The sequence below is a fragment of the Hibiscus syriacus genome, unplaced genomic scaffold (genome assembly GCF_006381635.1).
Source record: "Hibiscus syriacus cultivar Baekdansim isolate YM2019G1 unplaced genomic scaffold, ASM638163v2 tig00007043_pilon, whole genome shotgun sequence".
NCBI lineage: Eukaryota > Viridiplantae > Streptophyta > Magnoliopsida > Malvales > Malvaceae > Hibiscus > Hibiscus syriacus.
Genome location: NW_024062124.1, coordinates 435,744 through 448,574, shown reverse-complemented (window position 1 = coordinate 448,574; position 12,831 = coordinate 435,744). Strand labels below are relative to the sequence as shown.

General features: G+C 34.6%; 1 protein-coding gene across 1 annotated transcript; it reads right to left on the bottom strand.

Moving 5' to 3' along the window:
* Window positions 1–183: 183 nt before the first annotated feature.
* LOC120201221 (protein ALWAYS EARLY 3-like) lies at window positions 184–10,814 on the bottom strand. Its single transcript, XM_039201882.1, is given in 27 exon segments — window positions 184–461; window positions 656–931; window positions 1,196–1,414; window positions 1,497–1,640; window positions 2,022–2,183; window positions 2,354–2,596; window positions 2,896–3,178; window positions 3,256–3,434; window positions 3,520–3,825; window positions 4,536–4,598; window positions 4,736–4,754; window positions 4,756–4,951; window positions 6,528–6,536; window positions 6,539–6,595; window positions 7,042–7,107; window positions 7,110–7,240; window positions 7,242–7,311; window positions 7,314–7,422; window positions 7,503–7,711; window positions 7,714–7,755; window positions 7,928–8,111; window positions 8,456–8,533; window positions 8,906–8,968; window positions 9,199–9,297; window positions 9,961–10,087; window positions 10,358–10,467; window positions 10,670–10,814. Coding segments are annotated over 25 exon segments (3,480 nt in total). The 5' UTR covers window positions 10,069–10,087; window positions 10,358–10,467; window positions 10,670–10,814; the 3' UTR covers window positions 184–296.
* Between the last annotated feature and the right edge of the window lie 2,017 nt (window positions 10,815–12,831).

Sequence of the window (12,831 nt, the reverse complement as noted above, 5' to 3'; positions counted from 1 at the left end):
AGTTAAGTGACTATTTGTGTATTTTACCCTTATCAAATAGCATAAAACGTGATTATAATACGAGGAAATACACAAATTGCCGGGCTCTAGTAATTCAGCTAATAGAAACTGAAAATATCAAAAAGAATGGGCAAAGGCTGAGTTTTTACTGGGTTAATTTGAAAATAATTGATACATTTATCATTTTTTTATTCATATTAAAAGGGTCAAAAAAGGACTAAATATAAAAAAAAAGGATAAGAGTGCAGAGAATTTTTACAACAACAATGGAGGAATTACGACATACCTGGTGGTTTTCATGTAGGGACCAATGCCAAGATTTGATTCCTAATGATTCCCATACACTTCTGTAGCTCTGTGTAAATTGGTAGATTCTGTGAACAAAATGGCTTCAGACTTGTAACAGCTGAATCTAGAACTTCTGCAACATCTCCTGGTGGGAACTGCCTTTCTGTACATTTCTGCATTTTTTTTTTCGGTGGGGAGTGAGATGATCGGAATCGGACTTTATATCGACAAAAATGTAATTTAGTTGCGTATTAAAGAATGCTTTGTTGGATTTTACTGCAATATGGTTGATTGAAAACCTACCATTTTAGCGGAAGAGAAAAGGTTCTGCTAAGAACCACCGACAAGGAGCCGTTTGGGTAATTACCTGTATCATGAGCAAGGTGGCTACGCAATGTGAAATAAGGTCTGAAGGGATTATTAATTCGTCTTGGTCAGACAAACTTTGCAGCTTCATCTCGGGTATATGACCAGTTGCGGAAGGATATGACAGATGATCGTGTCTGCGGATCAAGTCTGTTGGGGCAGCAGACCTCGGCGCAGGCACGCTAAACTCGTCCAGTGAAAGCTGGTTATTTACAAAATCTATCGCCTCCTCAATCACCTCGATGCTTTTCCCCCCTTTTCGCAAAGATGACATAGCCTGAGATAGTAATCAATGTTCGATTAGAACTTGTCCATCCTACAAATGCAATGAAAACATTCTACTAAAATACAGGTAAGCTCTACCACCAAAATTATGTACACATGGTAAGGATTGATTTGGCCTTGTATTTACTTCGGGGGTTTTAACCTATGGCTCAAGGTTCCAATGATATGGACAATATTCAAAATGCTTTGAAGCTAAGGGGCAAAAAGTTTAGACTCAAACAAAGTGGATATATAACAGTTCAATGCCGTTTTTTACCTGCATAGCTGCATCAACCATTGACCGAGCTTCCCTTTTCGAAGTTTCAACAATTTCAGCCACATGGAATACTGATTCTTGGACATGATGCATAGCATGACCGAAAGAGCTCAACTGAGAGCCCTGCTCACCGATTTTAGCCAAGTGCTTCAGCAACTTACCCGAGGAGGCCCCTTGATATGTATTACGTTGCCTCAAGCAAAACAAAGCAGAAGAAACCTGCACGTAGAAGTTAGGATGAAATGGTAAATGACACTAGTGTAGAGATTTAAAGGAAAAAGACTTTATTGGCGTCTCATGCCTGTTCATTGACTTCATTTAACTGTAAAAGAACAGCAGCATATTGCTTCTTGAAAGAATCTGAATCCTTTAGGCAAGTGTCTCCACCTTTCTGGTTTTCCAACACCTCATCGTTCATTCGTCGCAGTTCAGACACCACGGCTTCCTGCAAATGCTAACACCTCATCATTCATACGTTGCAGTTCACTTCTCTCACATTACTGAACAAAATGATTTGAACAAGATTCTACATCCGCCTCAGATTAATAATACACAACAGACATGGAACTGAAATTACACAACACGACACAACAATAAAAATCACAACATTGATGCCTCAACATCGCAGAAAAGCATCAATTTTGGAGGTAAAAGAGGTTAAAGTACACCATTTTATTAAAAGGGTCGAAACAAGAAGGAAAAAAGAATATGCCCACATATTAAAAGTATGTAACATACACTGCACAAGACAATAAGTAAAAAATAAAAAGGGAGATAGAGAGATTCGGCCATGGATTAAGTTTAATGCATAACAGGCAATAGGAACCTTTTTGTCAAGAGCACGAGTCAACTGAGAAAGAGCTTCGACATCAGCCTCCCTAGCCTGCGCCAGCGACAGGGCAGAATGCTGAGAATTCATTGCTTGTTGACTATAAACAGTTTCAGTAGGCCCAATTTTAAGCTGTAAATTAGGACTCGATGAATCAACCTGGCCAAAGCAATTTATCATTACATTAGATAGCAGTTTTTCTGATTCTATATTGTTTTGTATATCAAAACTTTTAGCTATAATCAATCTAGAACTGATGTACCAAAAAATTCTAGAATTGATTTTATTGATACCGGCAAAGTGAGATCTATTTTGCAGTCATAACTTACCTTAACTGGCTGTGACAAATTGCCAACACCGAAAGTTGATGGGGAAGTACGAGAGGGACTATTAGCATTCTCCAGGTTATCACATTGCGTAAATTTGATGTTCTCTTCCATCTTGCTTTCTTTTGACAGCCCAATCATTTTGAGCTCATTGTAGTTCTCAACAAATTTACGGATGGCAGCATTTTGTCTCAAAAGGGAAGCAGGTAAATTTTCCAAAGCATTTAAAGGCATACAATCAATATCCTGCAACAGAAAACATTATACTCATAAAAGTTGAAAGTGAAGAAGGAAAAAGTACAATGGGAACAAGCTCAGTAAATTTAGAAAAAGGTAAAGAATTATATAGTAAACACAAATAACCAAACGGGCTTTAGTACATCAACTTGTGTATTTAGACAAAAGATCTAAGGAACCTGCCAAAGCCTCAGCCTGTCATTAATCCATCAGGCTGAGGGCGTAATGATGATAGTCTACATCAGCGATTCAGTGAAATATACATGCAGCTATCATATATGAAGCAACCCTATAAAATAAAAAGTTACCATGACAAATTCCACTCCTAGCTCAGGGTTGTCAAACTGAATTCGGTATCTACCATAATCAACATCTAACACACTTCCATCATGAATCTCCCAAGTTTTTGGATGAATGGCAATGACACGTTGTCCAACCGATAGAGGTCGAGCTAAATCAGTTGGAAGTCCTTCACCAATTCCGGCATGGAGTTCAGCATAATGCCTTCTAACCGATTCCCGGTATTGATTAAGCTTCTCCCTTTCTTCTTTTAAAAATTGCTTGGAAAATCTCCGTGGTTTGCCAAGGGAACTGCATGAGGGTGATATTATATAAGTAGAGCACCACAATGAAAAGCCTTACAAAGATTCCAAAGAAGAAAGTTATACCTTTGTATTACACCCCATTCAACACGAGTTAATCTAGGAATATGTCCTAATCCTACATGATCCAAATACTCCACAAACTCACGTTTAGCAAACCATGGGTAATCAATTGTACTATAGAACAATTCAAAGATACACCATCTCCGCGCTAGGTATGAATTTAGGAAGTTACAAAGCTTTTCCTGTCATACAGAATACACATACATGAAGAAAAAAACCCAATATATAGAAACTCAAGTTCACAGTAGTTGAAGTAAATAGTGTTACCTTCAGATTGAGTGCTCTGTCATGGAATAAAGTGACTTGCACACTAGTTTTTCCCTTCACAATATTATCAGAGGACTGTATATCCTTCCTAATTGCTGGTTTCTGTGCATCCATCTTTCGCTTACTCCTGACTTTTGTCGGTAGATTGACCTGGTTAACAGATGAAACCTGTATAGTAGATGGCGCTGAATTGTTCAAGTCCCTTCCTTTATTCGTACTAGAGGATGCATGCTCTGGAGGTCTCAAAGATTTCCCTTGCTTAGGATGCCCAATATTATTAGACCGTTTACCTTTGCTAAGAAGATTCTTTACCCCGTCGGAAACCAAAAAATGCAGATAAAAATAGCAATATCAACAAACTGAAATATGCGATGAATGAAAGAACATGAAGCTATAGAATAAAAATTTATGTTTTTTTCTACGCGAACAAATTGGTAGATATTTAACTTAAAAAGAAGACCTCAAATGCAAAGGTTGTAAGAGGGACGGAAAAAACAATTGCTAAACAGGCTAGAACATAGAGTGCCCTTGGCAGACCCACAGCTCAGTTGAAATTAAATTAGGTCTAAAATAGGCATTCTTCCTAAAATGTCTCAATCATCAACTCAAAACTTTACCAATTTATTCACTTCCTCCAGGCTCCATGTTGAAAGGACTATTTGTTTCCAATTTATCACCCCATCATCTTCACTGACTTATTTAATACTTCCATGGCATTCTCTTGTAACATTTATTACTATATTGCTTATTCTGTTTTCCATTCTAACTCAAGCTGTAGGCGCCACATATACTCACACCAAAAAGGCGAGAGGTTTAAGCATGCACCAACTTCATACAGTTCAATACACATACTCTCAGAATAAGAAGGCTAAATTAGTAAAGTGTCCATCAAACATTCTGTAGAAGAAAGTATCTTACGATTCATAATATCAAAAAGGGAACTGAAATGAAAACATTTAGAACTTGTTTGTGAGCCATCTTAACTCTTTGAAGCTGAACAAGTGAAAAATACAGACCTCGATGTTTGGAGATTCACCCAACTGAGAATCATCATCATTTTCATCTTTTGGAATCTGCGACTAGAGTGCAAATTGCATATGGTCATTGTTTCATGTTATAAACCCAATGGAATTTTGTTTTCCAAACAATTCCAATAAAAAGAAAAGAATTTGCCTACAAAAATAAAAACAACCAAAAAGATAGCATCAACTCTTACTTTATAAGTTGAGGATCTTTCTTCTTTTCTGCATTCCAACAATACCCGGTTGTGTTTCCTCCTTTGCTTCTGGAGTAGCACAAACATCATGACCAGATTTTTTTCCATGTCTAGATGTTCTGGAGGCATTGCCTTTTGCCCCAGGAACAGGATGATTTCCTTTCAGTTTAGTCTTCTCAACTTCATTTTTGTCTTCCTTAAACTGCACAGATGATTCTGACACACACACACACAAAAAAAAGAGGTGGGATAGGACACATTACATAAACACATCCAAACAGAGATATAGTAACAGATCCACAATTATTTTTCAGGGTGGACATATATGTATAAATAATATAATAATTCCGTATGGGGCAGACATTAAATTCAGGGTGGGCACCTTCAGTAAACTGAACAACTAATATAAAAAAATTCGAATTCCAGGGGTGGGGGCAAAAAATTTAAGGGTGGGCACCTTCAGTAAAATAAACAACTGGCATAAAGAAATTCGGATTGAGATGTAAATGCATCCGCCAGTGCAGAGAGATATTCAAAGTTTGAGTCAACAAGAAGGGACATATGGTGTAGTTCAAGCTAGAGAACAGATGAAAATCTTATGTTCAAATTAGAATAGATTTTTATATTTCTCCAAGTCACAAACTTGCACTTAATTGAAAGTATTATCTGAGAATGAAAAATGCCATTCGAAAATCTTTTGAGTCCCACCTATAATTCCAGAAGAAAAAAATACTTTGGGCACAAAGATACTGCTTATAAATGACCCAAGTTGACCACTCAAATCTTCTAAGTTCTAATTTCTCTGCAGGTATTGTTTAATTACATTACTCACTTCAACTCAGATCTATAAAGTATGTCCCAAGCTGAATCTGGCAAAAAACAAGGTAGCACACTCAGGATTAGGTGGGATAGGAAATACATAAACACATCCAAACAGAGATTGTAACAGATCCACAATTACTTTTTTATTATGGACAATATGTAAAATAATAATAATAATTCTGTGGGGCAGACATTAAATTTCAGGTGGGCACCTTCAGTAAACTGACAACTAATATAAAAAATTCGAATTCCGGGTGGGGCAATAAAATTTAGGGTGGGCACCTTCAGTAAAATAAACAACTGGCATAAAGAAATTCGGATTGAGATGTAAATGCATCCGCCAGTGCAGAGAGATATTCAAAAGTTTGAGTCAACAAGAAGGGACATATGGTGTAGTTCAAGCTAGAGAGAACAGATGAAAATCTTATGTTCAAATTAGAATAGATTTTTATATTTCTCCAAGTCACAAACTTGCACTTAATTGAAAGTATTATCTGGAGAATGAAATGCCATTCGAAAAATCTATTTGAGTCCCACCTATAATTCCAGAAGAAAAAATACGTTTGGGCACAAGATACTGCTTATAAATGACCCAAGTTGACCACTCAATCTTCTAAGTTCTAATTTCTCTTGCAGGTATTGTTTAATTACATTACTCACTTCAACTCAGATCTATAAAGTATGTCCAAGCTGAATCTGGCAAAAACAAGGTAGCAACTCAGGATTACTAAATAGACAGAACTTGCAAACTTGGTATTATCTAGCTGTTAGCTATAGAGGTTATCAAATGCATAGAAATAATGAAACAAGGCAACACATTGTAAAATCAATCTAATAGCTTGGTGTTTCATTAGATGCATTAATTGTCAGTTGTTTGGCTAAACTGCAAGATAGACAATTCTTTAACAAGCCATCTATGCACCTAACAAGGCCCATTATTTAAAGTTTCTGTTTATTGATCTGTTCTTACCGGTGTCAGAGCAGTCTCTGGCATCAAGGACAGATCTGCTAGAGTTTGCAGTGCATCAAAGGAAGTGTTTCAACTACAATATAAAATAAATAAGAGTCGAACACAATTCATTAAACAAGACATAGTGTTCCAAAGATTAAAATAAACAGTAAGTTAAAGCCAAAGCACACTTAAATAAATTCACAATGTGAATCCGGGGAAAATGATCAAGTACGATTAATAGTATAACAGGTTTTGACAAAATTCTTGAATGTGCAAGGAATTCATGTGGATCTGGGTGTAGAAAATTGTTTTTCTAAGAAACAAGACTGAGAAATATATTTTCTGAGAGAAACAAACCAACATTCAATCTCCCAGATAACTAGGAACAAGAAGCATAACCATACATAAACTAATAAGCATAAAAAAGATATTGTATCCAACATCATTGGATTACCAATAACCTTGGTGAAGTAGCCTTATCAGATAAAGTCGTAACAGAAAACAGGGGAAGATACTTTCTTGAAGGCAAAAACTATCATACCTTCAAACAACACTTTTTTACTTCTTTTCCTTGGACCCTTAATCAAGGCTCTAGAAGTTTGGCATCCGCAACCTCAGCATCGAACTTTCCCTTGAAATCACATAACTGTTGTCCTTCTTCAGTCCCACTACAGGCTTCTTTTGTGTCTTCCAAATGGTTGTTTACACTTACCTCAACCTCCGCTTCCTTCTAAGGTATCTTTACCCTTCTGTTGAACTTCAATAGTATCAGTGCCTTCTATAATCCTGGAATAGTTTTGTCTCTAGCATAATCTGCATTATCTGCTTCAGTGCTTCCTAAGCTTAATTCACAAGCATCCTCATCCACTTCACTACCGTGAATCTTGGCACAAGTAGTTTCTGAGTCAGCATTCTGAAGAAAGACATCAATTAACCTCAATATGTAAGAAAGTAGTGAGGAAGCATTGGAAACATCAAATAAAAATATATTACCATCCTTTCACTGTTGATAACAGGTGATGGTGTCTCTGCTTTTCTATTTGGTGTCCGAGAAACTTGGGGAGAGCCACCCCTTTGTGATGCTTCTGTCAATGCTAGTGCTACCTCATGAGCAACATCATCAACAGAATCCGCCTTTAGTTTCATTCCTTGCTGAATAGGAGAAAAATACCTTTCCCCTTTGCTTTTGTCATGAGAAAAGAAATAGGAACACGGGAGTCCTTTTCCAACAGCACGGGCCTACTTTCTGAATAGTTGAGCAAACAATAAAAACTACTTGTAAGAAACAGTACAGCAGTCTAATATTAAGATTAAAGCTTTAGTACACTAGCCTAATTTCTTCTTCTAAGTCCAAAATGCAAATACCACCTCAACAATGACAAAGGAAGACTAGGAAGAGAGTGAGATAGAGATCTTACCAGAACGTCTCCTCTTTAAAAGTGACATGCAACTTGATGCAGATGAATGAAATTTCAATAGATCTGGAAGCGGCTTATCTAAACTTTTAGAAGGCTGGTCTCGAAGTTTTCCCCTGCTACGCTTCTGAGGTTTCCGAGAAACTCCCATGCCCTCATTGCTTTCTTGTTCACTATCACTTCCTCCCTGCCATCTCACAATCCAAAAACTTCAGTTTCATAAAAGCCATACCGAAAATATTATACCTTTAAAATATTATATTCCTAACTTCAGTTCCATAATAGGTTGCATTCTCTAGATGCATCCCTGCTCCATTGATAGAATCCAAAACATCAGACCATAAAGTACAATCCAGTCAACTAAAGAGCTGGACAAGTATACCTTTGGGAAATAAGAAACTATACAATGTCACAAAGGTGACAGACGAGGACTAAATAGTCAAAGTTGCAGAGCATAAGTCCAAATCTATTCAAAAAACCTCAGATCCATGCAAATTATCAATAACCCGCCAGGTTAAATTAGATACTCACCAAAACAGAATAATGATCAGTCATCATTGCTATCAGTCCAACCATCGAAGCAGTGCCCTCAGGAAGAGATAAGTAGGCCTGAAAATATGGTGAAATTTCTTTTTCTTGAGTTTAACTTAAAAACATCCAAGCACCTTCATGATTTTGTCAGTCACACAAGATTAAGATGAAAATAGCATCCATTCATTAGTAGATAATAATGCTATTTAAGGCAAAATGTGTCAAATGTGATGTGTAACTTCAGTATTTGTGTCAGAAGTGAAAGCTTATTGATGATGGTTAGATGGCAACATGGAAAAGCTAATGCAACTCAAATGTCTTGTACTTGAGAGCTAAAAAGGGAATATAAAAAAATATTGTTGAAAAGAGTACAGGCATAAGGCAAAGAAGTACCAAGAAATAAAGAAAAATATACATATATGAGTGTTATGATACTAAAACGATGCTTACCCTGTTCATAGTGTAAAGTGCCTCAACCATTTCCACGGATCGATTGCGTATCATAGTAGCAACCTATAAAACCAAAAGAAGCAAAAGCAGAAATGGTAAAACCACAACAATCAAAAGTCAGATGTCCCAACTAGATGACCATAAAAGCAACTATATTGAAGTAGATTTTTTAAATATATATATATATATATATAAAATTAGAGTAGCAATACCTAAAACATGTGCCATCTAAACAAAGTCTAATCACAAGTCAACAAACAATAAAGAAACCCAGTGAATTAATCACAACTAACCTTCTTCCAATCTTTTCCATACTTACGATATGCTTCATAGAAACGCTCAAGCTCTTCCTTGGTCCATTGAGGCCCTAACATGTCAGATAACTTCCTTTTCTGCACATAAGACATTAACATTATAAAAATAATTTATACCAGATTAAAATTTTTCACAAGTCATTTTTGATGACCTGTATAAAGATCTCAACAAAATATTAAAGAAATATACTGACATGCAAAGGAAACTTCTTCCTTTATTATCTGATTGGCACTTGGTTAGAGTGTTATGGTTATTCTCTGGTTTTCTATCTCCCATCTAGAAATGGTACCAGATCTATAGACACTAGACAAAAAGGAAATTTTGAATTGCACAAACCTCACAGTGGCAACTCTTAAATTTTCGGTAAGTGGTTGATTCTTTTACGAACAATACTTCATAGTTCACAGTTGATTACATCTTAACACAACAACTTAGTCAAACCCTTTTTGTACTCGACACTAATTTAAAGTTTGCTACCAAATGAGCTTAAATCTAAACACATAAAAGGTGGAAACTCATCAAGGTTGACCGGGAATAAATAAACTAAATCCAAAACTGATTACAAAAAGTCTCAAAGAAAACAACTCCAAGAACAGTATATGATAAAAAATGTAATCAAACAAGAAGAAGAACGAGAACAAAAATTCTTAATCCATTTAACCTAACGAAATGAAAGAACAGAAAATAAAGAGATAAATGCATCAAAACAAAAGTATTTCAAAAACTAATCAAGAACTCACTCGTTTACCACTTCTCTTAGAACTACTATCTCCATCTTTACTAGTAGCAACTTCATTAACATAAGAAAACTTCTTATTTACACTTTTAGATTTCCTAGACGGAGCCATGCGGGACTTCCTCAACTACCTGAAACATAGTAAAATGTCGAAACAACAAATTACTGAATCAATTACCAGAATCGCAATAGAAGTTTATCTCAACCCTTTTTCTGCATAAAAATAAAGAATAAAAAGGAAAGATCTTAAATAAAATATCCAATATGAATTTCAAATTTGACCTCACAAAAAATTCATCTCTAGCTATAAAAAGAAAAGCGCAGGAAAAAAAACTCAAGCTTTGTCAAAAGAGAAGAATCCATAATTTACGAAAGTAAAAATTAATAAACAACAAAATTACAGAAGAAGCCAGTTCTAGAGATCAGGTCAGCTATGCTTGTTTAATCAAAGCACCACCGCGATTAAGTGATGTTTGGTTCAGAGGTCACCGAGACAGCGGAAGAAAAAACACTGCATAGGGGGGGGGGGATTAGCAGTTCAAAAACAAAAAGTTATCACCAGTCGCACAAAAAAAAAGCTCACTCAATTCACTGTCCAATTACTTCAATTAAAACTAAAAAATTGAAAAAAAATATTTCTTTACAAAACTGAATCGAGAAGAAGAAATCGAAGTAAATAAAAATAATTTCAAAACGGAAACGAAAAAGCTTACGATCGAGAACATTGAAGAACAACATATATGAAGAAGCGATCAAGTAAAACGCGAGCTTCTTCTCCGATGAGCAATTTTTTCTCTCTCTCTTTCCCTTGATTTTTGAGGTTTATGATTGGAATTTGAAGATTGATTAGGGAAGGAGATAAAGAAGAAAAATTGGGAGAATTTGGGGATATAACCGCGAAACTTTAAAAATAAAAAAGAAAAGGCATAATGAAAATTTTAGGACTCAATGTTTTGAACAAATTATTATTTTACCCCCAATTCTTTTTTTTAACATTTAGTCCCAACCGTTAGTTAGTTGAATAATATTCAATACATTTGTTAATATTACATTTTCACATGTGTTAATTGATGGCATCACCACATCACTCAAAGTTATAATTAGCATATGACATGTCACTCAAAGTATAGTTTAGTGTATTTTATCCTTGTTATTATTATTTTAATTTAGTTTTTATGAAATTATGATTTTTTTTTAATCTGGGTCATTTACTAAAATTAAAATATTCATCTGCAAAAATATTTTTTTGTATGAAATTAGTTATGTTTCAACTTGTACTGAATCAAATTTTTACCTCTAATATTTACTTGTTTTTCAACTCGACACCATTTTTTTTGTAAGAAAGACCCCTAGTGTTTAGATTTATTAACTAAAATACCCTAATCATTAAGATTCGTTAAAAAATTGTAGTGGTGTAAATGAACAGAGTATTTGTAAATCATTCGTACAACGTTTGTTTATTAAGATAAACAAGGTGATGTGAACAAAATTTTTATGTTCATTTAATAAATGAACAAACATTAACATATATGTGTTCAGTTCGTTTACGTTCACGAATAAGCTCGCTTATCGACTTATTTATAAAATCATTTACCTTTTTTCTTTTATTTTTTATATTTTTTATATTTTAAATATCGGTGAAGATATAGACTAAATTGAATATATGGTAAATTTTAGAGATTAAACTATAAAGCCTAAAAACTTAAGGACTAATGTAGTAAGTTTGTCATTATGATAAAAGAAGAGTGTTGGTTGCTTAACATTTTTTTTTTGAAAGAATGGTCTCATTAAAACCCCTTTTTAGATCTTATAAGAGAAAAATAGTATCCAACAAATATATAAACGAGGGACAATATCGTCCGGTACATCCGAAACAATAAACTCGAGATAAATCAAGTCAAGGAAAAACGCTCGTTGAATTATCTAACATTAACATTAAATGAACAACTTTGTTCGGTTAAGTTCGATTCATTTAGACCCCTAAGCATCCTTAATAATAAATTACATGTTAAATTTTTTAAATTTTATTTTATTATATTTATTTCTTAAAAAATTTATTTAATTTAGGGTAAAGTACATAAATGTTCTTTCGACTATAAGATATTGTTTTATTAAGTCTATCAACTATTAAAAGTTACAAAATAGTTTTTTAACTATAGAGTGTTGTTTTGTTGAGTCCCTTAACTATTAAAAGTAATAAAATGATCACTTCATTATTCATTATGTTCCAAATTCATCATTTTTCATTAAAAAAATATCAGTCGTTTGAGTTGAACGTTAAATGATGACTGAGATATGATAGTCATTTGAGATTAGGGGATCAAATTTTATCATATTGAAGTCAGCATGTTAACGTTCAGCTCAGAATGTCGTCAAATTTTTAATGAAAAAAGACGAGTTTGGAACATATGAATAGTCGAATGATCATTTTGTAACTTTTAATAGTCTAGAGACTCAACAAAACAATACTCTATAATCGAAAATTCGTTTTATAATTTTTAATAGTTGTGTGACTTAATAAAATAATACTCTATAATTAAGGGACTATTTTTTATACTTTACCCTTTAATTTAATACTCAGTTATAGTTGGTTCGTTGCCATTATAAGCCTCTAAAGCTTTCGGCACCGGGACTTCTTAATTCCTCTATCAAAGTTTCCCTAGCAACGAGTTTAGCTTGCATCAAACAACAACGGTCAAGCACGGTCGTGACAGACTGCAAAAGATTAAATGCTTCTGTTCAAGGTCAACCAGAGAAGAAGTTATGCCTCATCCTTAGGAATGGGCATGGACTCAAACTCGACGAGTTTTGATTCGACCTGATCAAGTTAAATGTTTTGAAAAAAATTAGGTTTGGATCGGATCAGATCGGTTTT